At 51.6% G+C, this 26,991-nt stretch overlaps 1 protein-coding gene across 3 annotated transcripts in view; it reads right to left on the reverse strand.

Annotated features, from left to right (window-relative positions):
* PDE4A (phosphodiesterase 4A) overlaps positions 1-26,991 on the reverse strand; it is a 593,319-nt gene that overhangs the window by 41,937 nt on the left and 524,391 nt on the right. The window contains exon 1 of one of the 3 annotated variants that reach the window (XM_060252693.1): positions 25,518-25,644. The exons of the other annotated variants lie outside the window; for them this stretch is intronic. Coding sequence (XP_060108676.1) covers positions 25,518-25,583 — 66 coding nt within the window. The 5' untranslated portion in view covers positions 25,584-25,644. Of the gene's footprint in view, positions 1-25,517; positions 25,645-26,991 lie in introns of those variants that run through there. 3 annotated transcript variants of the gene reach the window in all.

Genomic DNA, 26,991 nt, shown 5'->3' on the forward strand with positions numbered 1-26,991 from the left:
TCACAACGTTTTCACGGCAGACTTTTGACGGGGTGGTTTGCCATTGCCTTCCCCAGTCCTCTACACTTTCCCCCCAGCAAGCTGGGCACTCATTTGACCGACCTCGGAAGGATGAAAGGATGAATCAACCTCGGGCCGGCTACTTGAAGCAGCTTCCGCCGGGATCGAACTCAGGTCGTGAGCAATCGGAGTAGTTTGGTGCTAATCTCTTTGATATTCTATCATTTCAGTGGCGCCGGTATTCCTTCAGTTTCCCTACGATACAGGCTCGGCGCCAGCTGAAAGCCGGTCAAAAGAGAGCGGTCTTACTGGGCAAGGTTCCACAAGACCCTCACTTCCTCTGGCAGTTGATTCCACCAGTAGGGGGTTGCAAACGAGAAGGCCTTGTCTCTAGTGGTCTTTAGTTTGGCCTCCTTTGGGCCCAGGGATTACTAACAGATTTTGAGATCCAGATCGAAGTACCCTCTGGGGAACATGTGGGGAGAGACGGTCCCTAAGGTAGGTAGGTCCTCGGCCATACAGGGCTTTAAAGGTAATAACCAACACCTTGTAACGAATCCGGTATACCAGTGTTTCCCATTTGCAGGGTCGCGACCCGATACTGGGCCACAATAAAAGCCAAAAGCCAAAGCTTTTTAGAAGAAGAATTGCAGATTTATACCCCACCCTTCTCCCTGAATCAGAGACTCAGAGCGACTTACAATCTCCTAGGTCTTCTCCCCCCACAACAGACACCATGTGAGGTGGGTGGGGCTGAGAGGGCTCTCACAGCAGCTGCCCTTTCAAGGACAACTCCTGCGATAGCTATGGCTAACCCAAGGCCACGCTAGCAGGTGCAAGTGGAGGAGTGGGAAATCGAACCTGGTTCTCCCAGGTAAGAGTCCGCAAACTTAACCACTATGGCTGACCCAAGGCCATTCCAGCAGGTGCAAGTGGAGGAGTGGGAAATCGAACCTGGTTCTCCCAGATAAGAGTCCGCACACTTAACCACTACACCAAACTGGCTCTTAACCACTACACCAAACTGCAAAGCTAGCCCACTCAATACCGGGTCACAAGAAAAGCCAAAGCTAGCCCCGCTTCCAGCAAAGCATGAGCTCTGCTCTGCTTCCTGCCTTTTCCATCTCTCTGTTGTGCAGAGAAAAGCTAGGCTTGAAGACTGACACAGGCTGCAAAGCCTGAGCTCTGTTTTCCTTCCAACCCCCAACGTCTCTTGTTGTGCAGAGAAAAGCTAGGCTTGAAGACTGACACAGGCTGCAAAGCCTGAGCTCTGTTTTCCTTCCAACCCCCAACGTCTCTGTGTTGTGCAGAGAAAAGCTAGGCTTGAAGACTGACACAGGCTGCAAAGCCTGAGCTCCGTTTTCCTTCCTTCCATCCCCCAACGTCTCTGTGTTGGCCCCTGACTGGAAGAGACACCACAGGAAATGACATAATTCCTGTCTCCCAGCTCCAGCCCCAAAATCTCCTGGCTCCACCCCCAAATTTTAGTGGGCCACGAAGGAGAAGTGTAAAAATAACCGAGCCACAGGGGGGGAAAGTTTGGGAAACCCTGCGGTATACTGTTGGCAGCCAATGCAGTTCCCGCAGTCCCGGCTGGATGTGCTCCCACCTGGGAAGCCCCAATAGCAGCAGATGACTGGGGAAGACCAGGGCAAACCACTCTGTAAAAAAGTCTGGCGTGAAAACGTGAGATTCAGAGTGGAGGGTGGGGTATAAATCCAATATCTTCTTCTTCAAAAAGTCCATCTGAACCCCTTTCAGTTTCTAAAAACACTTGGTGGGCAACAAGCAAAATGGGGAATGGCCATAGGGTGATCTCATGCATACCCCTTTAAGTGCCAGAAGAAGAAGAAGATATTGGATTTATATCCCGCCCTATTCTCTGAATCTCAGAGTGGCTCACAATCTTCTCTACCTCCCCCCCCCACCGCCCACAACAGACACCCTGTGAGGTAGGTGGGGCTGAGAGAGCATTTACAGCAGCTGCCCTTTCAAGGACAACTCCTAAGAGAACAATGGCTGACCCAAGGCCACCCCAGCAGCTGCAAGTGGAGGAGTGGGGAATCGAACCTGGTTCTCCCAGATAAGAGTCTGCGCACTTAACCGCTACACCAACCTGTCCTGTTGCGTGCAGGTGTGAACAATTCCGCACCGTTATCAGCGTACTCGCCCCTTATCACGTTATAAAATCGATCTCTGCCCAAGCAGGGAAGGCAGACTCGCCCTCATAGAGCAGTGTTCCTACAAGTTCTGAGTCATCCAGAGACAGAAGTGTTCTGTCCAAAATGTATTTTTTTTCCCCAGTCTTCTGTTTTCGCGCAGCGACACGTAAACCAGGAAACCCATGCCTTTCAAACGGCGGCGCTGGGCATTAAACGAAGGAAAGGGGTTGGGGAAATAATTAAAGTGCTTTAAAAGGCCTGTGTAATTTCAGTCTTAGCTTCCTGTGCAACGTTATAGTTCGGTACCATGGAAACAAATTTACGTGGCCACTTCCAGGTGTCTGCTGCTGCCAACGTGCTTTCTGGGTACAGCTGTCATGGCACTGCCAGTGGGCATCTAGCCGACTGGCAGAAGGATGTGTTGGACTCCTGGCCCAGGTTTTTTTTACAGCCAACCCCCAGCATGTCCCATTTTGTCTGGCACGTAAGGGCCCAAGAAAAGGGAATCCAAGATTCCTTGGCTTTTATAACCTTCATCCTAAATCTACAAACTGTAGAAAATAACAAGAGTCTAAGAGCAGCGTCAAGACTAACAACATTTATGGCAGGGCATATGAGCTTTCATGAGTCTTCAAGATGCCAAATGAGGGCGACGAAGATGGTGAAGGGGTCTGGAGAGCAAGTCCTATGAAGAAAGGTTGAAGGAGCTGGGCATGTTTAGCCTGGAGAGGAGGCGGCTGAGAGGTGAGAGGATCACCATCTTCAAGTCCTTGAAGGGCTGTCATATAGAGGAGGGTGTGGAGTTGTTTTCTGTGGCCCCAGAAGGTAGGGCCTGAACTTGAAATCTTGTGTCCTGGCCCCACTGATGGACCTCCTGATGGCACTTGTTTTTTTTGGCCGGTGTATGACACAGTGCTGGACTGGATGGGCCACTGGCCTGATCCAAAATGGCTTCTCTTATGTTTTTATGTTCTGAAATCGGAAGAGTTTCTGGCTCAAGAATAGGAAGAACTTCCTGACCGTTAGAGCAGTTCCTCAGTGGAACAGGCTTCCTCCTAGGGAGGTGGTGGGCTCTCCCTCCTTGGAGGTTTTTAAACAGAGGCTAGATGGCCATCTGGCAGCAATGTGGATCCTGTGAATTTAGGCGGAGGTATTTGTGAGTTCCCTGCATGGTGCAGGGGGTTGGACCAGATGACCTTGGAGGTCCTTTCCAACTCTATGATTCTATGACAACAGAAGGCCAGTCCCTATGACCTGACTGCTCAGCGATTTCATGGAGTGCCCATGAGTTCTTGTATTGTAAGAACCTTCGCCCTTATTTGTCACCCTCATTTGGCATCTCTATTGAAATTGCTGAGCAGTCGGGTCAAAATGGATAAAAGGAAGTCCTTCTTCACCCAAAGGGTGATTAACACGTAGAATTCACTGCCACAGGAGGTAGTGGCAGCTGCAAGCATAGACAGCTTCAAGAGGGGATTGGATAAACATCTGGAGCAGAGATCCATCAGTGGCTATTAGTCACAGTGTATAGATGGAACTCTCTGTATGGGGCAGTGGTGCTCTGTATTCTTGGTGCTTTGGAGGGGGGGCAACAGTGGGAGGGCTTCTACTGTCCTGGCCCCATTGATGGACCTCCTGATGGCACCTGGGTTGGTTTGGCCACTTGTGATAAAGTGCCGGACTGGATGGGCCACTGGCCTGATCCAACATGGCTTCTCTTATGTTCTTATGTCCTGATGGCACCTGGGTTTTTTTGGCCATTGTGTGACACAGAGGTGTTGGACTGGATGGGCCATTGGCCTGATTCAACATGGCTTCTCTTATGTTCTTATGTCCTGATGGTACCTGGGGGCGTTTTTTTGCCACTGTGTGAGACAGAGTGTTGGACTGGATGGGCCACTGGCCTGATCCAAGATGGCTTCTCTTATGTTCTTCTGTGACACAGAGTGTTGGACTGGATGGGCCACTGGCCTGATCCAACAGGGCTTCTCTTATGTTCTTATGTGACGCAGAGTGTTGGACTGGATGGGCCACTGGCCTGATCCAAGATGGCTTCTCTTATGTTCTTGTGTTCATTCAATGTCCACAAGTTTGTCATGGAGCCCCCTCCCTCCACCCACTGCCCTTAAAAGCACCATCTCAAATAAAGTGTTGGGTTCCCTGTGAGAACTTGGCCAGTGTTCTACTTTCTGGGAGACAGAAAGGACAGGAACGGTGTAGTAGTTAAACTGTCGGACTAGGATTTGGGTGGACTCGAGTTCCAATCCTTGTGAATTTAGGCAGATCATAAGAAGGAGGGCAGGAAGGGTTGCATCCAGTGTCCCCTCTAAGCCGAGTTAGCGTGAGCTAGCTCGCAGTTTTTTAGCCTCCAGCTCACACGTTTTTGTCCTAGCTCAGGAAAAACGGCCCCGGAGCAAACTAACTGATGTAGCAGCTCACAACTTTAATTCCGGTAGCTCCCAAAGTAGAATTTTTGCTCACCAGACTCTACAATCTAGGCCAGGGGCGGCCAACAGTAGCTCTCCGGATGTTTTTTGCCTACAACTCCCATCAGCCCCAGCCATTGGCCATGCTGGCTGGGGCTGATGGGAGTTGTAGGAGAAAAAAACATCTGGAGAGCTACCGTTGGCCACCCCTGGCCTAGAGGGAACGTGGGTTGCATCAGTGCTGAGTTCTCATGGCCCTTTCTTGAACATGAACATATGAAGCTGCCTTCTACTGAATCAGACCCCGGGTCCATCAAAGTCAGTATTGTCTTCTCAGACTGGCAGCGGCTCTCCAGGGTCTCAAGCTGAGGTTTTCCACACCTATTTGCCTGGGTCCTTTTTTGGAGATGCCGGGGATTGAACCTGGGACCTTCTGCTTCCCAAGCAGATGCTCTACCACTGAGCCACTGTCCCTCTTACATGCCTAGGGAAATGCTGTTCAAGCTGGAGTCAGGCAACAATGGTCCAGGCCTTCCTGTAGTTTGGGGTTTTTTTGCCATCTTCTGGGCATGGAGCAGGGGCATTGAGTGTGTGTGCGGGAGAGGTATTGGTGAAATTCTGGCATCGTGCAGGGGTTGAACGCGACAACGCTGGAGGTCGCTTCCAATTCTACGATTCTATGTCATCCTCTAACACAGGGGTGGCCCACTGTGGCTCTTTCGCACATATTTTATGGCTCTCAAAACTCCCACCGCCTGATTGGACAGCTTTGTCTCTTTCAATCACTTCTCCAAGCCAAGCCAGCTGGCGGCTTGGAGAATGCATTTAAAGTTAAAGTTGCTTTCTTTCCATCTATTTGCCTGCCTTCCTTGTGGTTCTCCAACATCTGACGTTCATGTCTTGCCGCTCTCAGACATGTGATGTTTATTCTGCGCGGTTCTTACATTAAGCAAGTTTGGCTACCCCTGTTCTAACAGGACAGAAACTGACCAGGAAGAAGAAGAAGAAGACGAAGAAGAACTGCAGAATTATACCCTGCCCTTCTCCCTGAATCAGAGACTCAGAGCGACTCACAATCTCCTATGTCTTCTACCCCCACAACAGACACCCTGTGAGGTGGGCAGGACTGAGAGGGCTCTCCCAGCAGCTGCCCTTTCAAGGACAACCTCTCCCAGAGCTCTGGCTGACCCAAGGCCATTCCAGCAGGTGCAGGTGGAGGAGTGGGGAATCAAATTATACCCTGCCCTTCTCCCTGAATCAGAGACTCAGAGCGACTCACAATCTCCTATGTCTTCTACTCCCACAACAGACACCCTGTGAGGTGGGCAGGACTGAGAGGGCTCTCACAGCAGCTGCCCTTTCAAGGACAACCTCTGCCAGAGCTCTGGCTGACCCAAGGCCATTCCAGCAGGTGCAGGTGGAGGAGTGGGGAATCAAACCCGGTTCTCCCAGATAAGAGTCCGCACACTTAACCACTACGCCAAACTGGCTCTCATGGTGTGTCGCACTGAAATCTCTCCCTGCTCCCCACACTTCTCAGTTTTTTCAGGCTGGCCAGTAAAGTTCCTATGTCCCCCCACCAGTGGCTACACCCTGCTGGGGTCTGGGGGGCTGTCTTTGCTGGGTTCTGGCCCCTCCCAGCACTCACTGGGGCTACATAGGGCACTGCACCTGCCTGGCCGTCCCTAGCTCTGCCACCCGGCCTGTTTCCCTTTCCAGAGCCGTCCCAAACACCAGCCACATCTGCTCCGCCTTCACTTTTCCCTCTGCCAAGCGCACCACCCCTCCCTTCCCTTCCCTCCTGCTTTCTCTTGGCCTCATTCCTCAAAAGGCGCATGGAGCGGAACCACAATTTTGGAGGGGGGGGGGAGATGCGAAAGGGAGGATGGAGACAGCATCCGCGTCATCCTGGGGCAGCCAATCCGTTGGGCCTCGGAGCTATCTCCATAGCAACAAGAGTCTCCTTAGCAACTACCCCCATCTTCAGGTTCAAAGGGACCGGTCTTGGGAAACCTTCTCTGAACGAGGACAGGGCAGAAGGTGGGGGGGTGAGCAGAAGCCCCGGGATTTATGCTCTTCTTCGGGGGGGGGGGGGGGGGGGCTGCAGGGATATCTGCTCTTACTGACTGAAATTCACTCTTACTGAGTGAATTTTCTTACCTGAAAATTCACTCAGGTGGGCAACCCCAAAGGCTTCTGGGAGCTGGGATATAGGAGTAAAGCTTTCACGCCCCTGTCTGCAGCAGATTCCCCCCCCCCCAAAAAAAATGATTCTGAGCTTTAGCATCTTTCTCAGAGCTCCGCTTGGGCACTGCCTATACCTGGCAGCATTGCATGCTGGCCGATTAGGGTTAGGGTATATAGCAGTGATCCTCAACCTTTTCGGCAACAGGGGCCGCTTTTGTGGAAGGCAATTTTTCCACGGACCGGGGAGGGGGAGTGTGTGTGGGGTGATGATTTCGGGATGATACAACTGTGGACTTTATTTTGGTGCGCTGGTTAAGTGCATGGACTTTTATCTGGGAGAACTGGGTTTGATTCCCCACTCCACTTGCAGCTGCTGGAGAATGAATTTAAAGTTAAAGTTGCTTTCTGGGTGATTAACATGTGGTGATTAACATCAAAGGGTGATTAACATGTGGAATTCACTGCCACAGGAGGTGGTGGCAGCTACAAGCATAGCCAGCTTCAAGAGGGGATCGGATAAAAATATGGAGCAGAGGTCCATCAGTGGCTACTAGCCACAGTGTGTGTGTGTGTGTGTGTGTATAAGCCACTGTGTGATACAGAGTGTTGGACTGGATGGGCCGTTGGCCTGATCCAACATGGCTTCTCTTATGTTCTTATGTGACACAGAGTGTTGGACTGGATGTGCCACTAGCCTGATCCAACATGGCTTCTCTTATGTGACACAGAGTGTTGGGCTGGATGGGCCACTGGCCTGATCCAACATGGCTTCTCTTATGTTCTTATGTGACGCAGAGTGTTGGACTGGATGAGCCACTGGCCTGATCCAACATGGCTTCTCTTATGTTCTTTTGTGACACAGAGTGTTGGGCTGGATGAGCCATTGGCCTAATCCAACATGGCTTCTCTTATGTTCTTCTGTGACACAGAGTGTTGGACTGGAGGGGCCACTGGCCTGATCCAACATGGCTTCTCTTATGTTCTTCTGTGACACAGAGTGTTGGGCTGGATGGGTCACTGGCCTGATCCAACATGGCTTCTCTTATGTCCTTATGTGACACAGAGTGTTGGACTGGAGGGGCCATTGCCCTGATCCAACATGGCTTCTCTTATGTTCTTATGTGACACAGAGTGTTGGACTGGAGGGGCCACTGGCCTGATCCAACATGGCTTCTCTTATGTTCTTATGTGACACAGAGTGTTGGACTGGAGGGGCCACTGGCCTGATCCAACATGGCTTCTCTTATGTCCTTATGTGACACAGAGTGTTGGACTGGAGGGGCCATTGCCCTGATCCAACATGGCTTCTCTTATGTTCTTATGTAATGGCTTTGGGTCATCCAGAGCTCTCGCAGGAGTTGTCCTTGAAAGAGCAGCTGCTGCGAGAGCTCTCTCAGCCCTGTCTACCTCACAGGTTGTCTGTTGTGGGGGGAGAAAATAAAGGAGATTGTAAGCCGCTCCGAGATGCAGAGTGGAGGGCAGGGTATAACTCCAACGCCGCCGTCTTATTATTATTCCTACATTATAATATATAATGAAATAATTATACAACGCACAGCCCGGTTGCTAACAGACTAGTACCGGTCCATGGCCCTGGGGTTGGGGACCCCTGGTATACAGAGACCCCTTCCCCACACCTTATGCCTTGTTCCCATGCCCCTCCAAAGGGGCTGCGTAAGTTATGAGCAGTTGCAGCCAACCTGCAGTGACTCTAGCAAGGAGCTTTCAAGGCAACCGAGAAGCAGAGGTGGTTTGCCATGGCTTTCCCCTGCAGAGCCTTCTGGGGTGGTGTGGAAGGGCTTTTTTTTGGTAGCAGGAACTCCTTTGCATATTAGGCCACACACCCCTGATGTAGCCAATCCTCCTGGAGCTTACAGTAGGCCCTGTAAGAAGAGCCCTGGAAGCTCTTGGAGGATTGGCTCCATCAGGGGTATGCAGGGGTGGAATTCTAGCAAGAGCTTCTTTGCATCTTAGGCCGCACCCCTCTGATGTAGCCAATCCCCCTGGAGCTTCCAGTAAGCCCTGTAAGAAGAGCCCTGTAAGCTCTTGGAGGATTGGCTCCATCAGGGATATGCAGGGGTGGAATTCTAGCAAGAGCTCCTTTGCATATTAGGCCGCACCCCCCGATGTAGCCAATCCTCCTGGAGCTTACAGTACGCCGTGTAAGAAGAGCCCGTAAGCTCTTGGAGGATTGGCTACATCAGGTGGGTGTGGCCTAATATGCAAAGGAGTTCCTGCTAAAAAAAAAAGGCCCTGCATACCATTTTTCGAACAGAAAGATGTTTTTACCGTGGCTCCCTTACTGTCTGAAGAACGACTGTCCAGGAAAACGGTTTTACTACTCAGTTCCGCTCAGTGTGTAAAAAAATTGGTTGTCAACAATGTTCCCTCCAAGCTGAGTTAGCGTGAGTAAGTGCACCGTTTTTTAGCTTCCAGGTTGCACAATTTTGTCTTCAGTCAGGAAAAATAACCCCAGAGCAAAGTAATTTATGTATCGAGGAGAAAGGGAAGGTCTAAATGAATCAGAAGAGGAAGAAGACTGTCGATTTATACCCCGCCCTTCTCTCTGAATCAGAGACTCAGAGTGGCTTACAATCTCCTATATCTTCTCCCCCCCCACAACAGACACCCTGTGAGGTGGGTGGGGCTGAGAGGGCTCTCACAGCTGCTGCCCTTTCAAAGACAACTACAAGAGCTATGGCTGACCCAAGGCTATTCCAGCAGGTGCAGGTGGAGGAGTGGGGAATCAAACCCAGTTCTCCCAGATAACAGTCTGCGCACTTCACCACTACACCAAATTAATTTAAAAAATGTACATTTCCCAACACTTAGAACACCAGTCATGGAATCATAGAGTTGAAAGGGACCTCTAGGACCAACCCCCATAGAGTTGGAAGGGATCTCTAGGACCTCTAGTCCAACCCCCTGCACAATGCAGGAAACTCACAAATACCTCCCCCTAAATTCACAGGATCTTCATTGCTGTCAGATGGCCATCTAGCCTCTGTTGAAAAACCTCCAAGGAAGGAGAGCCCATCACCTCCCAAGAAGGAAGCCTGTTCCACTGAGGAACCGGTGTTCATAATGTTGAGCCGGAAACTCTTTCGATTGAATTTCAACCCATTAGTTCTGGTCCTACCTTCTGGGGCCACAGAAAACAATTCCACATCATCCTCTATTTGACAGCCCTTCAAAGACTGTCGGACTACATCAGGTGGGAGTGGCCTAATATGCAAAGGAGTTCCTCTCAGCCGCCTCCTCTCCAGGCTAAACATGCCCAACTCCTTCAACCTTTCCTCCTAGGACTTGGTCTCCAGACCCCTCACCATCTTCGTCGCCCTCCTCCGGACCCGTTCCAGTATTCCACACACACACACACACCCCAAATACTGGTGAGATTGTATCTGAAGGTCAGGATACAATTCAAGAGAATAACTGATGTGTGGAAAATGATTCAAAGGCAAATCCACTGAGAAAAGGCAGAATGAACCTGGGTACGTTGAAGCTAACAGAGAAGAAAAATCGAATCAGACAACTGTGTTGGAAACTCTTTCCCGACACCAGGAGAAGAACGAGGTGGGGCGGATGAATCATTCACCCGGTCCAGGAGATGCAAAACTGGGAGCGACGGAATCAAATGGCCAGGAGGTGGATTTGGGGAGTTCACCGCACTGCGAACTCCAGAACTTCCAACTTCTTTGCACAGTAGCCAAGAGGCCTCTGATTCAGCAGGAGCTCACAGGAACGCAGCTCCTGGACCTTTCTGACCCCCCTACTCTCCACCTCCCTTGTCCATTGAATAGTAGGTGAAGCTGCGTAACAATCCCTGGATTAGGAGAGCAGCTAGCCAGCCACCAGGGGCTTTGCCCCACCCCTAGCAGCCCTTGTTAACCCTTGGAGAAGCCCACACCACCCTTTCTCCACTTCTTAAGTGATTTTGGGCGGCGGGTAAATTGCTGGCCTTTTGACTGGGGGGAGGGGCAGTAGCCAAGGAGAGCCCCAGGTGAGTGAGGCCTGCTTGGGCTGGCTGGATCTTTAGCCAGCCCAAGGAGGCCTCGCTTGCCCAGGGCTCTCATTTCCGGCACCAGGTTGCTGTTGGCTGGTGGGGGGGTTGGCATATGCCAATGTTATGCTAATGAGCTCCACCACCTATTTTTCTACAAAACGACTCCCGGTAGCCAGTATTCTGGGACAAAGGCCCAGGAGTCTACTCAAGTAACCGATGAAGGCAGGGCAGGACAGGGTTCACCTGTGATACTATTTTCTGTTTCCGAAAGATTATCACACATTAATAAGACCCAGACACGCATGAAGCTGCCTTCTACTGAATCAGATCCTTCGTCCATCACGATCAGTGTTGTTTACTCAAACGAATACATGATTAACACATGGAATTCATTGCCACAGGAGGTGGTTGTGGCTGCAAGCAGAGACGGCTTCATGAGGGGATTGGATCAGCATCTGGAACAGAGGTCCAATACTGGCTATTAGCCACAGCATATTGTTGGGACTCTCTGTCTGGGGCAGTGATGCTCTGTATTCTTGGTGCTTGGGAGGGACAACAGTGGGAGAGCTTCTAGTGTCCTGGCCCCACCGATGGACCTCCTCATGGCTCCTGGTTTTTGGCCACTGTGTGACACTGAGTGTTGGACTGGATGGGCCATTGGCCTGATCCATCATGGCTTCTCTTATGTTCTTATGTCCTGATGGCACTTGGGTTTTTTGGCCACTGTGTGACACAGAGTGTTGGACTGGACGGGCCATTGGCCTGATCCAACATGGCTTCTCTTATGTTCTTATGTCCTGATGGCACCTGGGTTTTTTGGCCACTGTGTGACACAGAGTGTTGGACTGGATGGGCCATTGGCCTGATACAACAGGGCTTCTCTTATGTTCTTATATCTAGGGCAAGTGATGCTCTGTATTCTTGATGCTTGGTAGGGGCAACAGTGGGAGGGCTTCTAGTGTCCTGGCCCCACTGATGGACCTCCTGATGGCACCTGGATTTTTTGGTCACTGAGAGACACAGAGTGTTGGACTGGAAGGGCCATTGGCCTGATCCAACATGGCTTCTCTTATGTTCTTATGACTGGCAGCGGCTCTCCAAGGACTCAGGTGGAGGTCTTTTACATCCACTTCTAAATGAACCTTTAGGAGTGCCTCTCCAAGTACACCCCTCAAAGGTGTTACGGTCCAGTGATAACAACCTACTAGTGATCCCTGGCCCAAAGAGCGTCTGGCTGTTCTCAACCGGAACCAGGGGTTTTTTTGGCTTTGGCTCTAACCTGGTGGAACCCTCTGCTGGGTGAGATTCGGGCCTTGTGAAACCTGGGGCAGTTCTTTAGGGCCTGCAAGATGGGAGTTGTTCCACCAGACCTGTAGTTGAGGGCAGCAACGTTTGTTTCCATTTTCCATTGGCCTCCCTTCCTTTCCACCCTCCTCTTTCCTTCATATTAAGCAGATTTTAGGATATTTACCTCCCTCCCGGGATAAGGAATACTAGGCAGTGCCCCTTTTATACGACATCTATTAGTTGTTGTTGTTTGTTGTTATTTTATTGTATTATAGATACATATATCTAGATAGTTAGATAAGATAGATAAGATAAATAGATAGATGACAGATAGACAGACAGACAGACAGATGGATAGATAGATGCAGTGTTCCCTCTAAGCTGAGTTAGCGTGAGCTAGCTCACAGATCTTTAGCCTCTAGCTCACACATTTTTGTTTTAGCTCAGGAGGCATGACCCCAGAGCACACTAATTTATGCAGTAGCTCACAATTCTAAGGCCAGTAGCTCACAATTTTTAATACCAGTAGTTCATACAGTAGAATTTTTGTTCACAAAACTCTGCAGCTTTGAGGGAACATTGGATAGAGATAGATAGATAGATAGATAGATAGATAGATAGATAGATAGATAGATAGATAGATAGATAGATAGATAGATAGATGATAGATAGATAGATAGATTGATAGAGAGAGAGAGAGACAGACAGAGAGACAGACAGATAGACAGACAGATAGACAGACAGACAGACAAGATGGATAAGATAGATAAGATAGACAGACAGATGATATACAGATAGATAGATGATAGACAGACAGTTTTAATGTTTTAACTGCTTGGATTGTTTTATGAATGCTGTTACTCAGTGGTTGTTTTGTAGAAAGAGCGGCGCTGGAGCTCATTAGCACAGCTCATTTGCATATGCCACACCCCTCCCCCCTGACATCACCGGAAGTGATACTAAATTATACCAGCTCAGCATCTACCTCAAAATGCTTCTGGAATTATCATTGTCATCATAAAACCTTATTCCCATCATACTAAAAAAAAATAACTTTCTCCTCTGCGGCCACAGTGGCACGAGGAAGATTTCCATCTGTCTGCTGTATTTCCCCATTTTGTGCAGGGAAAAATATTAGAAAGTTTGTCAAATCTTGCAGCTGTGACAAAATTCTCACTGGGGGGTTTGAACAATGGAGCCCAGAAGCAAGTATTGGGGGGGCAGGGTAAGAAAGAAAGAGCACAACAAAATCTAGAGCAGGGGTGTCAAACATGCAGTTTGGGGGCCGAATCAGGCCCCCAGAGGGTTCCTATCAGGCCCCTAACCAACTGGCTGTCATCTGCTTCCTTCTCCCTCTCTCTTGCTTCCTTCTGCATCACAGCTTGCTTTGCCAGGTTTGCTCAACTGCACATGAGCTACGGAACAAAACCTCTATTTTCTCCATTGTCTGAGGCTCCTCCCTTGGGGAGGAAAGGGGGAGGAAAGGGGGAGGAATAGCTTGCTTTGCCGGGTTCTCTCAATTGCACAGCAGAGCTACTGAGCCAAGCCTCTCTTTCTTCTATTGGCTAAGGCTCCTCCCCCTCTTGTCCCCTGGGGACGGAAAGAAAGAGCCAGAGCTTCCTTTGCCCAGTCCCCTGGATCCCATGGGAGAAATACAAAGAAAGAATCTTTAAGACCAATGAGTGCTAATATTTTAAGCATGTTTTACGGGGGGTTTTCTCTCTGCTACCTAATCTTAAATAGGTACACACATGGGTTGGCCCAACAAGGTCTCATTTATGTCAAATCCGGCCCTCATAACAAATGGGTTCGACACTCCTGATCTAGAGAATCCTGAGTTCCACTCCTGTGAGTTCCTGCCCCAAATTCAATTTATAACCTTCCTTGGAGGTTTTTCAACAAAGGCTAGATGGCCATCTAACAGCAATGAAGGTCCTGTGAATTTAAGGGGAGGTGTCTGTGAGTTTCCTGAATTGTGCAGGAGGTTGGACTAGATGACCCTGGAGGTCCCTTCCAACTCAAGGACTCTATGATTCTATTCTATGATTCTATGAAATGAGGCCTGTTGTTACTCTCAGCCCTGTTATACAGAGGAGAGCAGGTTATTAATTGAATGAATGAATGAATGAATGAACAAATGAACGAACGAATGAATATGGAGATGCTGGGGACTGAACATGGGACCTTCTGCAGTCCACGCAAAGCCTCCACCACTGAGCCACAGCCCCTCTCCAAATCGCATCTGCTGAGCCATAGTCCATGAAGGTCAGTATTGTCTACTCAGACTGGCAGCTGCTTTTCAGGGTCTCCGGCACTTGCTACCTGGTCCTTTTATCTGGAGATGCCAGGGATTGAACCTGGGGCCTTCTACATGCGAAGCAGAGGCTCTGCCACTGAGCCAGGGTCTCAGGTCAAGGTCTTTCCCATCACCTCCTGCCTAGTAATTTTAACTGGAGATGCCGGGGATTGAACCTGGGACCTTCTGCATGCCAAGCAGCAGTTCTATCACTGAACCACAGCAGGAACTTGTTAGCATATTAGGCCACGCCCCCCGATGTAGCCAATCCTCCTGGAGCTTACAGGGCTCTTCATACAGGGCCTACTGGAAGCTCCCAGATGATTGGCTATATCATGGGGTGTGGCCTAATATGCAAAGGAGTTCCTGCTGCAAAAAAAAATATCCCTGGAGGAGAGGGACTTTAATAGAATATAATGTCATAGAGTCCACCTTTCAAAATGGCTATTTTCTCCAGGGGAGCTGATCTTTGTTGCCTATTACCCCAGGAGATTCTTATACCAAATGAGGCAATCAGCCTCTAAATCCCAGTGCTAGAGGGCAACATCAGGAGATCAGACCTCGGCCTCTATGACCTGCTGTTGGCCCTCCAGAGGAACTGGCTGGCCCCAGTGTGAGACGGGAGGCTGGACGGGATGGACCCTCCCTGGTCTGACGCAGCAGGGCTCTTCTGAGGTTCTTCTCAGGGGAAGGCCTCGGCCTCTCTGCTCTGTTGTTGGCCCTCCAGAGGAACTGGTCAGCCACTGTGTGAGACAGGAGGCTGGACTAGATGGACCCTCACTGGTCTGACCCAGCAGGGCTCTTCTGATGTTCTTCTCGGGGGAAGGCCTCGGCCTCTGCCCTGTTGTTGGCCCTCCAGAGGAACTGGCTGGCCCCTGTGTGAGACAGAAGGCTGGATTAGATGGACTCTCACTGGTCTGACCCAGCAGGGCTCTTCTGATGTTCTTCTCAGGGGAAGGCCTTGGCCTCTGCCCTGTTGTTGGCCAATCAGAGGAACTGGTTGGCCCCAGTGTGAGACAGGAGGCTGGACGGGATGGACCCTCCCTGGTCTGACCTAGCAGGGCTCTTCTGAGGTTCTTCTCAGGGGAAGGCCTCGGCCTCTCTGCCCTGTTGTTGGCCCTCCAGAGGAACTGGCAGGCCACTGTGTGAGACAGGAGGCTGGATTAGATGGACCCTCACTGGTCTGACCCAGCAGGGCTCTTCTGATGTTCTTCTGAGGGGAAGGCCTTGGCCTCTGCCCTGTTGTTGGCCAATCAGAGGAACTGGTTGGCCCCAGTGTGAGACAGGAGGCTGGACTAGATGGACCCCCCTGGTCTGATCCAACAGGGCTCTTCTGAGGTTCTTCTCAGGGGAAGGCCTCGGCCTCTCTGCCCTGTTGTTGGCCCTCCAGAGGAACTGGCTGGCCACTGTGTGGGGCAGGATGCTGGACTAGATGGAGCCTCACTGGCCTGATCTAGCAGGCCTCTTCTGATGTTCTTCTCAGATTGCCAGCCACCATCTGGAGGCTGGCAACCCTAATTGCATTGTGCAACCTTTTCCCTCTTTCCTAAATGTTCAGGCTCTCTGTATGCACGCACACACACACGGAGGCCTCTGCCACCTCCCACAGTCGGAGGAACACAAGCAGACCGTGGCTGCCTTTTCGCCAAGGCAGACCCCAAAGAACGCAGCCTGTTCACCAGGGTAAGTTACGCACACACAACTGAGACACAGGCCGATATTCTGACTCATGGAGAAGCATCCATGGGTCGGGCAGGAGCACAGAAGCCAAGCTGCCCCAAAAGAATCAAGCGAGCGCACAGCCTGCATCGGGGCTCTGCAGTCAGGAGCTGCGCACGGCAAATTAGGTCAAAATTTACAATGGAAAACACCGTTCCCGGCGCATCCAGGGAGACCGGGTAGTGCGGGAGCCACGTGCCCCAAAATACCTGCCGATCAGCGGCGGGGGGAGGGGGTGGGTGGGGAGGGAGCAGCCTTGAGAAAAAGGAGACGGTGCAGAAACAGTGCTGCTGAAAGACGGCCTGTGGGAAGGGGACTGGGCGGGCGACGTCAAGGAAGCCCAGAGGTCCAAGGTGGCTGGCAGCGCGCTCCTCTTCCTCCCACCCCCCCTGCCCCACCTCTGCAGGGCCGGCGGATCTGGCACCAGCAGGGTTGTTAGAACAATGGGAGGACCATTATTTGAAGCGAGAAGGAAAGAGAGGAGGCAGCAAGAGACGGCAGGGGGTGGGGATGAGACGAAGGGAAGGAGGAAAAGAAAGGGAGAAAAAGAAAGGGAAGGAGGAAAAGAAAGGAAGACGGATGGATCAGGTATCCAGTAAACAACTGGAATTGGGTCAGGTAGCCGCTACGGGGGGCTCCTAGTCTAGACAGCTGAAGACCACTGCTGCGGCAGCGGGGGGGAGGGGGGGAGGAGACATGAACACAGGCATCTGCCGAGTATGGAATCAGACCCTCGGTCAAAGTCAGTCTTGTCTACTCAGACCGGCAGCGGCTCTCCAGGCTCTCAGGCAGAGAGGACTTTCACGTCACCTGCTAACTGAGATGCTGGAGACTGAACCTGGGACCTTCTGCATGCCCAGCAGAGGCTCTGCCACTGAGCCAGGGTCTCAGGTCAAGGTCTTTCCCATCCCCTCCTGCCTGATCCTTTCAACTGGAGATGTTGGGGATTGAACCTGGGACCTTCTGCATGCCAAGCAGAGGCTCTGCCACTGAGCCAGGGTCTCAGGTCAAGGTCTTTCCTATCCCCTCCTGCCTGGTCCTTTGAACCTGAGATGCCGGGGATTGAACCTGGGACCTTCTGCATGCCAAGCAGAGGCTCTGCCACTGAGCCAGGATCTCAGGTCAAGGTCTTTCCCATCCCCTCCTGCCTTGTCCTTTTGACTGGAGATGCCAAGGATTGAACCTGGGATCTTCTGCCTGCCAAGCAGAGGCTCTGCCACTGAGCCAGGGTCTCAGGTCAAGGTCTTTCCCTTCCCTCCTGCCTGGTCCTTTGAACCTGAGATGCTGGGGATTGAACCTGGAACCTTCTGCATGCCAAGCAGAGGCTCTGCCACTGAGCCAGGGTCTCAGGTCAAGGTCTTTCCCAGCACCTCCTGCCTGGTCCTTTTTAACTGGAGATGCCAAGGATTGAACCTGGGACCTTCTGCATGCCAAGCAGAGGCTCTTCCACTGAGCCAGGGTCTCAGGTCAAGGTCTTTCCCATCCCCTCCTGCCTGATCCTTTCAACTGGAGATGTTGGGGATTGAACCTGGGACCTTCTGCATGCCAAGCAGAGGCTCTGCCACTGAGCCAGGGTCTCAGGTCAAGATCTTTCCTATCCCCTCCTGCCTGATCCTTTTAACTGGAGATGCCAGGGATTGAGCCTGGGACCTTCTGCATGCCAAGCAGAGGCTCTACCACTGAGCCAGGGTCTCAGGTCAAGGTCTTTCCCATCACCTCCTGCCTGATCCTTTCAACTGGAGATGTTGGGGATTGAACCTGGGACCTTCTGCATGCCAAGCAGAGGCTCTGCCACTGAGCCAGGGTCTCAGGCCAAGGTCTTTCCCATCCCCTCCTGCCTGGTCCTTTCAACTGGAGATGCCGGGGATTGAACCTGGGACCTTCTACATGCCAAGCAGAGGCTCTAACACCAAACCACAGCCCATCCCCAGGTCTATTGGGGAGTTCTGGATTTGAATCCCTACTCCACCATTAAGACAGTGCACGGCTTTTGGACCAGATGTTCTCTCTCTCTCTGTCTACGCCACAGGTTGTCTGTGAGTGCAACCCGGGAGAACCCTCACGCCTGCCATTTGCAGAAAGGTGTGGGAGGATTTCAATGAATAAATGGGCCATTCCTGAGAGGCACGGCTTTTGTTAAAAGTAGCAAGTGACTGACTTGTACCTCACGTTCCAGGTATCAAGAGAGGAAGGCCCTGTTCCCGCTGAGAATTTGTTCTCCTGTATCTTTTTTGCCTGAACTGCTCTCAAGACAAAGAGCAGAAGGAAGAAGAAGAAGAAAAGGAGGAGGAAAAAGAGGAGGAGGACATTAGATTTATACCCCACCTTTCACTTGGGAGTCTCAAGAGTGGCTTACAATCTCCTTTCCTTCCCTCCTCACAACAGACACCCTCTGAGGAAGGTGGGGATGAGAGAACTCTGACAGAAACTGCTGTTGAGAGAACAGCCCCGAGAGAACTTGTGACAGAAGAAGAAGACTGCAGATTTATACCTCGCCCTTCTCTCTGAATCAGAGACTCAAGAGTAGCTTACAATATCTTTTATCTTCTTCCCCCCCAACAGACACCCCGTGAGGTAGGTGGGGCTGAGAGCTCTGACAGAAACTGCTCTTGAGAGAACAGCTCTGAGGGAACTTGTGACAGAAGAAGAAGACTGCAGATTTATAACCCGCCCTTCTCTCTGAGAAGCTTACAATCTCCTACCTATATCTTCTCCCCCCACAACAGACACCCTGTGAGGTGGGTGGGGCTGAGAGAGCTCTCCCAGAAGCTGCCCTTTCAAGGACACAGTGGCCTACAAACCCCTTTCCCTTCCTCCCCCACAACAGACACCCTCTGAGGTGGGTGGGGCTGAGAGAGCTCGCACAGCAGCTGCCCTTTCAAGGACAACTCCTGCGATAGCTATGGCTGACCCAAGGCCATTCCAGCAGCTGCGAGTGGAGGAGTGGGGAATCAAACTCGGTTCTCCCAGATAAGAGAGCTCTGGCTGACCCAAGGCCATTCCAGCAGCTGCAAGTGGAGGAGTGGAGAATCAAACCCGGTTCTCCCAGATAAGAATCCGCACACTTAACCACTACGCCAAACTGGTAACCACTACACCAAGGTCACCCAGCAGCTGCATGTGGAGGAGAATCAAACCCGGTTGTCCATATTCATAATAATAATAATAATAATAAATTTTTATTTATATCCCACTCTCCCTGCCGAGGCAGGCTCAGCACGGCTCACAGGACATGGCGCATACCATGATTACAATAAAATACAGTTAATACAATAAAATACAGTTAAAATACAGTTAAGTTATAAATTCATAAATTACATTAAGTAAATAAATTAAAACCAGTATAAATTGAAGGTGCTACAGTTCAATACATATGTATAAAGGTGGCTAGATGTCATTTCCAGGATTCCACCTTAAAAGCAAGTCGGAAGAGGACGGTTTTACAAGCCCTGCGGAACTGATTGAGGTCTGCGCATTTCACCACCACATTTCACCATATTAGAGTCTGCGCATTTCACCACTACACCGACCCTTGCTAGCAAACTTAGTTTGGGGTTAGGAAGGAGGTGAGATCATATTCCCCAGCAGTCTTAAATGAGCGGCTGGCAGATCGGGGCAATCACGAAGGAGGCTCAGTCTCATCTCGTCAGATCCGTAAAGCTAAGCTGGGTTCAGCCTCGCTCAGTGCTTGGATGGGAAACCGCCAAGGAAAGCCAGGGCTGTATCGCAGAAGCAGGCGATGACAAACCACTTCTGAACCCCTTCAAGAGATTGGATTTATATCGCACTCTCCACTCCGAATCTCAGAGTCTCAGAGTGGCTCACAATCTCCTTTCCCTCCCCGAAGCAGACACCCTGTGAGGTAGGTGGGGCTGAGAGAGTTCTGACAGAAGCTACCCTTTCAAGGGCAACTCCTGTGAGAACTATGGCTGACCCAAGGCCATTCCAGCAGCTGCAAGTGGAGGAGTGGGGAATCAAACTCGGTTTTCCCAGATAAGAGTTTGCACACTTAACCACTACACTGAACTGGTTCAAGGAAGGAAGGAAGGAAGGAGGCAAATAGGAGGGGGAGGGATGGAAAGAAAGCAACTTTAACGTTGAATGCATTCTCCAAGATGCTGGCTGGCTGAACTTGAAGAAGTGATTTAAAGAAAGAAATGCCTTCTCCAAGCTGGCTGATGGGGCAGGGGGCTTTAAGAGCCACGGAATGTGTATGAAAGAGCCACATGTGGTTCCCGAGCTACAATTTGTCCACTTCTGAGCTAGATCGTATATTTTTGGCATGAGTTGCTGCTAGATGGACAGAACTGGTTTTGGAACCAGGCCTGTTCCTTTTCAAGTGGAAAGGGGAGGCCTTCGCAGATTGTTCTTTCTAAAAAGAAAACAAAACACTTTTCACTGAAATTAAACCAGAGAGGCAGAAGACTAGCCTAGTCCCCAAGAGTCTGGCTGTGGACAGAGGCTAAGAAAACGATCACCATATCGGAACTTAAGACTTCCATCTCAGCCAAAGACTCTGCTACAGAGCCAAAGATCTCTCACACCTAGAGACAGATGGTATTCTTGTCCAATTCTGTTCCATAAGAACATAAAGAGAACATAAGAGAAGCCATGTTGGATCAGGCCAATGGCCCATCCAGTCCAACACTCTGTGTCACACAAGTGCCATCAGGCAGTCCATCAGTGGGGCCAGGACACTTATTACGTTCAATTTAATATACGTACAATCACCGCACCTCAAAAAGGATATTATAGCATTGGAAAAAGTCCAGAAAAGGGCAACTAGAATGATTAATGGAACACTTTCCCTATGAAGAATGGTTAAAACGCTTGGGGCTCTTTAGCTTGGAGAAACGTCGACTGCGGGGTGACATGACAGAGGTTTACAAGATTATGCATGGGATGGAGAAAGTAGAGAAAGAAGTACTTTTCTCCCTTTCTCACAATACAAGAACTCGTGGGCATTCGATGAAATTGCTGAGCAGTCGGGTTAGAACGGATAAAAGGAAGTCCTTCACCCAAAGGGAGATTAATATGTGGAATTCACTGCCACAGGAAGTGGTGGAGGCTGCAAGTATAGTCAGCTTCAAGAGTTCCGCAGGGCCTGTAAGACGACCCTCTTCCGGCTAGCTTACACCTAGCTGAGACGAGAAACTCAATTTAGCTTTGCCAGACTTCTGTTCATATAGTTTTGGAATGTTTAATGGTTTTAAGGTTTTAACTGTTTTAAATGTTTTAATTGTTTATGTATTCAAATATTTGTTTAATTTTATGTTTGACTAATTGTTGGAAGCCGCCCTGAGCCACTTGTGGGAAGGGCGGGATATAAATAAATAAATAAATAAATAAATAGGGGATTGGATAAAAATATGGAGCAGAGGTCCATCAGTGGCTATTAGCCACAGCATATTATTGGAACTGTCTGGGGCAGTGATGCTCTGTATTCTTGGTGTTTGGGGGGGGGGCAAAGTGGAAGGGCTTCTAGCCCCACTTGTGAACCTCCTGATGGCACTTGGGGTATTGTTTTTGGCCACTGTGTGACACAGAGTGTTGGACTGGATGGGCCATTGGCCTGGTCCAATATGGCTTCTCTTATGTTGTTAATTTCTATCCCGCCCTCTCCGCATGTGGACTCAGGCTGGCTAACAATCAATACTATAATACAATTTAAAACCAATAAAATACAATTTGAAACATTTTACAAACATTTTGTGGTGCTATACAACTTTGGCATGGTGGGACTTTTCTTTTTGCTGTTAGTGATCATATAAGGTTCGTAACTTCCTAGCGATGTGAGGTGACAGTTCTTCCCGGTTAGGTGTTGAAGGCCTGTCGGAACAATTTGATTTTGCAGGCCCTGCGGAATTGAGAAAGGTCCCGCAGGGCCCTTATGGCCTCCGGGAGGGCATTCCATATTTCTGGAGCTGCCACCGAGAAGGCCCTATCCCTTGTGGAACACATCTTGGCTTCCTTTGGTCCGGGGATGGACAATAGGTTTTGTGTCTCTCAACGCAGTGCTCTCTGAGGAACATGCGGAGAAAGGCGGTCCCCATAGATAGGCAGGCTGCTGACCATAAAGGGCTTTAAAGGTCAAAACCAACACCTTGAAGCGGACTCGGAACACAATAGGCAGTCATTAGAAGCCCTCCCACTGTTGCTCCCCCAAGCACCAAGAATACAGAGCATCACTTACCCCAGACAGAGAGTTCCAACAACACGCTGTGGCTAATAGCCACTGATGGACCTCTGCTCCAGATGTTTATCCAGTCCCCTCTTGAAGCTGTCTACTCTCGTGGCAGTGAATTCCACGTGTTTAATCACTCTTTGGGTGAAGCAGGGCTTCCTTTTATCCATTCTAACCCGACAGCTCAGCAATTTCAGTATTTGAAAAGGTGACCTCCAAGGAAGTCCGGGGTCATGATGCAGAAGCCAGCAATGGCAAACCACCTCCGAAACATCTCTTGCCCTAAAAACAAGTCTAGCTCGCCACCTAGTGGCGCAAAATGCTGAAAGAGCTAGGACTTCTGGCTGCCAGGCAATCTTAGGCTCCCCTGGCTATTCTACACACACGGCCATATGAGAATCATTGGAACAGTCTTGGAGGGCTCGTGTTCCAGTCCCCGCGCAGCCACAGACTCTGGGGGTGGAACTCCTCCATCTCTTGCCCTCAGCTCCAGCTGGGCAGCAGTCTTCCTCAAAGGATAAGCAAAGCGACCTAAATTCTGCCACCAGCTAGGAAGAAAAAGCCTCCACAAATTTGGAGCCCCTAGGCACACGTCGCCCAGGCTGCTCTTGGAAGCTCAACCGGGTTGGCTCTGGTTAGTACTTGGATGGGAGACCGCAAAGACAGTCTAAGGGTTGCTGTGCAGAGGCAGGCAAAGGCAAACCAACTCGGAAACGTCTCTTGCCTTCACCGAGATGGCCCAGGCTAGCCCGAGTTCATCAGATCTCAGAAGCTAAGCAGTTTTGGCCCTGGCCCTGGTTAGCACTTGGACGGGAGGTCACTAAGGGAGTCCAGGGTTGCTGTGTAGAGGCAGGCAATGGGAAACCACCTCTGCAAATTCTCGTGCCTTGACCTGAATGGTCCAGGCTAGTTGGATCTCAGAAACTAAGCAGGGTCGACCCTGGTTAGTACTTGGACGGAGACCACCAAGGAAGTCCAAGGTTGCTACGCAGAGGCAGGCAATGGCAACACCACCTCTGAAACATCTCTTGTTTTGTCCTTGATGGCCCTGGCTAGCCCAATCTGATCAGATTTCAGAAGCTAAGCACAGTCGGCCCTGGTTAATACTTGGACGGGAGACCACCAAGGAAGTCCAAGGTTGCTACGCAGAGGCAGGCAATGGCAAACCACCTCTGAAACGTCTCTTGCCTTGACCTTGATGGCCCTGGCTAGCCTCATTTTATCAGATCTCAGAAGCTAAGCAGGGTCGGCCCTGGTTAGTACTTGGACAAAAGACCACCAAGGAAGTCCAGGGTTGCTAGGCAGAGGCAGGCAATGGCAAACCCCCTCTGGAAGTCTCTTGCCTTGACCTAGATGGCATTGGCTAGCCTGATCAGATCTCAGAAGCTAAGCACGGTTGGTCCTGGTTAGTACTTGGACGGGAGACCACCAAGGACTCCCAGGGTTGCTACGCAGAGGCAGGCAACGGAAAACCCCCTCTGAAACCTCTCTTGCCTTGACCTTGATGGCCCAAGCTAGCCTCATCTTATCAGATCTCAGAAGCTAAGCAGGGTCGGTCCTGGTTAGTAGTTGGACGACCACCAAGGAAGTCCAAGGTTGCTATGCAGAGGCAGGCAATGGCAAACCACTTCTGAAACGTCTCTTGCCTTGACCTTGATGGCCCTGGCTAGCCTCATTTTATCAGATCTCAGAAGCTAAGTAGTTTTTGCCTTGGTTCGTACTTGGACGGGAGACCACCAAGGAACCCCAGGGTTGTTCTGCAGAGGCAGGCAATGGCAAACCACCTCGGAACATTTTTTTGCCTTGAAAAACCCCTTTGTTGTTCAGTCGCACAGTCGAGTCCGACTCTCTGCGACCCCATGGACCAAGTCACGCCAGGCCCTCCTGTCTTCCACCACCCTCTGAAGTCTGCTCAAATTCGTGTTTGTTACATCAGTAACGCTGTCCAGCCATCTCCTCTTTTGCCGTCCCCTCCTTCTTTTGCCTTCTGAAAAACCCCTAGGGTCCCCATAAGTTGGCTGCGACCTGATGCCCCTTTAAACCCCCCCACCAGCACAGAAAACTAGAGTTTAGCAAACACCCTTCTCCCCCCCCCTCCCTGACAGCACACCCGCCAATTTCTGGCACACTGTGCTCTCCTGCTATCGAACCCCACGGTTCCACACGAATGTACACAATTCCATTGATAACCCTTCACGCCCACACAGTTCTGCCGAGGCCCACGTGCCGGCACCGACAGCCGGCACCCTTCCTTTCAGACAAAAACACCGCTCTCCTGGTGACCTCTAGAAAGAGAACAATGACAGACGATCCTCAGCCTACAGTTTTTGACGGGGAGGGAAGGCGCTTCTCGAAAGCCACCCGACTGTAGACGCTCGACGGTGTCAGTGCCACTGAAACGCACGCAACCGGATCGGGTGCTAAGCTATACACAGATGACATCTCCCCCCCCCTCCCCCCCCCCCCGTTTCCCAGCATGAGGACAACTACATCCAATCTGCAAACCCGCACGGGAGATGCCTTTTGAAATTCAAATGCAATGACACACGAACGCAAGAAGAGACGCGAGCTGGGGGAAACCAAGGGCACACACGGGCACGTGCGAGGGTTCCCTGTGACCTCTACACATTGAGTCGACAACACGGTTCGGGAGGCAAACGCAGCTAAAAACCTGCTCGGCCCTCCACCCTAGGCTGCTGGAGCCCCACCGACCCGGAGTGCTGACAGCATGCTACCTGAATAGGCCACGTTGTGCGAGGCAGAAAGGAAACGCAGCCGAGCCCTGGCTTCGAGAGGCAAGGCCCCTGTTTCTCAAGCGGCTCGGCGTGCAGGGCGCCGCCGAGCCGGACCCGGCAAGGTACACGGAAGCAGGCTCCAAGCGGGCTCCTGGCATGTCTGCAAGCCAGGATTCAGAGGGAAAGAGAGGGAAAGGAACGTGGAAGGAGCTCCAATGTGACATTGTGGGCAGGCGAAGGACGCGGGCCTCCTCTAGTCTCCCTCGGAAGGCGAGGCACGCCAGGGCTGGGCTAGAGCACACTGAAGCCCCTGATAGCTTCTCACGCCCGTCGTTGACCTTGTCAGGAGGAACACCAGGCTGGGTCCCCCCCCCGCCCCCTCCCCCCCAGGCATTCTCCACTACTATGATGCAGCCCTCAGTTTCCGGGGAGGCCAACCACCAAAGGTTCCCTCTCTCCACACTGGCATGCCATCTCCACACCCACACGCCCTTCCCTCCACGCACCCGGATTACCTGGTCCCACCAGCCAACCAGCCATGGTTTCGCGCAGGTCTCACAGAAAAAATCCACTAAGGGCATCTTCTGTTCTCCGCCCGGGGGCGGCAGAGGCTATCCGGGCTGCCCACCGAGGGGGGTCGCTTCTCTCCGTGGGCCGGCGGCAGCTCCCCCTTTCCTTGAGGTCAGCTGGAAAGGAAGGGGTTAAGATCCCAACGCCGGCGGGCCGGGGCCTGGCATGGCACTGGTTGGCCAACCCGCCCTGCGCGGGGGCCCTCACATCTCGGCTGCTTCCCCAGGGGGGGTCCCCCCAGGTGGGGCGGTGGGCGAGGAGACGGCCGAGGCAGGCCCCGAGAAAGCCCCACGTCTCTGGCTGCAACTGCAGATGAGGAGGGAAATACCCACAGTGCAACGCTGCTCCGGCGAGGAGGAAAAACACCACCCTTCCCCCCCCCAACTCCTTAAATGTGCACCCCCATCTGCTTCCTTCTCCGGTCACATCTCCAGCACATGGGAGGCACGAGGAGGGGAAATCCCCCACCAGACAAAGGCTGTCGCAGGCAGGCTCACTGCAAAGAGGCGAGATCCGTTCCCGGCGGAGCAGGCGGGAGATTCCGGGCCATTTCTGGGCACCACTGCATGGCAGCCTTCCAGCTTAGCAAGGCAGCCGCCGCATCGCCCAGAGCCACGTCCCCATCGTCTCCGGGAGGGATGCGTGGTGGAGGGCAGCCGTCACCACGGAGACGGTGCCTCCCAGTATGGCCTCAGCAGCGGCTGCAGCTGTATCCTCAGCTCGGGGTGTGTGTGTGTGTAGAGCCCGTTTCTCACTGCAGCATTGGGCGGATGGGATATGATGTCAGGTGGCAAAGAGAGCGAAAGGGAGAGAAGGAGTGGAAGGGAAAGGGGCGGGAGAGGGGAGGCGTCTAAAGGAGCACATGAAAGAGAGCGCACCGGTCGGCCGGATTAAGTGAATGGTGAGGGGGAGGGAAAGGGCACCCTGCCTGGGACCACCTCCCACCGACTTCTGGAGCTTGGGGGAGGCTGTCTGAGCCCCCTGTGGAAGGCACGGCAAGGCTGCCAGCGAAGACACAGAGGGACGAAGCCAAGAGATGCAAACCAGAGCCACGTTCAGAGACGAGAGGAGCCACCTGGCAACCATCGAACACTACAATCCTAGCCCAAGTGCCCAGACCGGAACTGGGAAGGTAGCCACATTGGAATCGGCTAGCCGAGAAGGGTCAACACTCAGAAGGGGAAGGCAAAAAAGACTTTTCTTCCAGCAAGGGGTAAGAGCCAGAAGCTGGGGTTCTGCCACTTTCCCTTGTTCGGCGAGATTCGAGTCAAATACCCCCCGAGAAATTTTTGGAATAGGAGCTTCCGACAGGCGAAACTCACTTTGGTGGATTCTCGGAAGTTCCTACCCCGAAAATTTCGTCGGCCTCCCAGTTGCTCCTGGACACCAGTCTAGCAGAGCAACACGGCTGCCTCCTGA

Source organism: Heteronotia binoei, chromosome 13 (assembly GCF_032191835.1).
Source record: "Heteronotia binoei isolate CCM8104 ecotype False Entrance Well chromosome 13, APGP_CSIRO_Hbin_v1, whole genome shotgun sequence".
NCBI classification, from domain to species: Eukaryota; Metazoa; Chordata; class Lepidosauria; order Squamata; family Gekkonidae; genus Heteronotia; species Heteronotia binoei.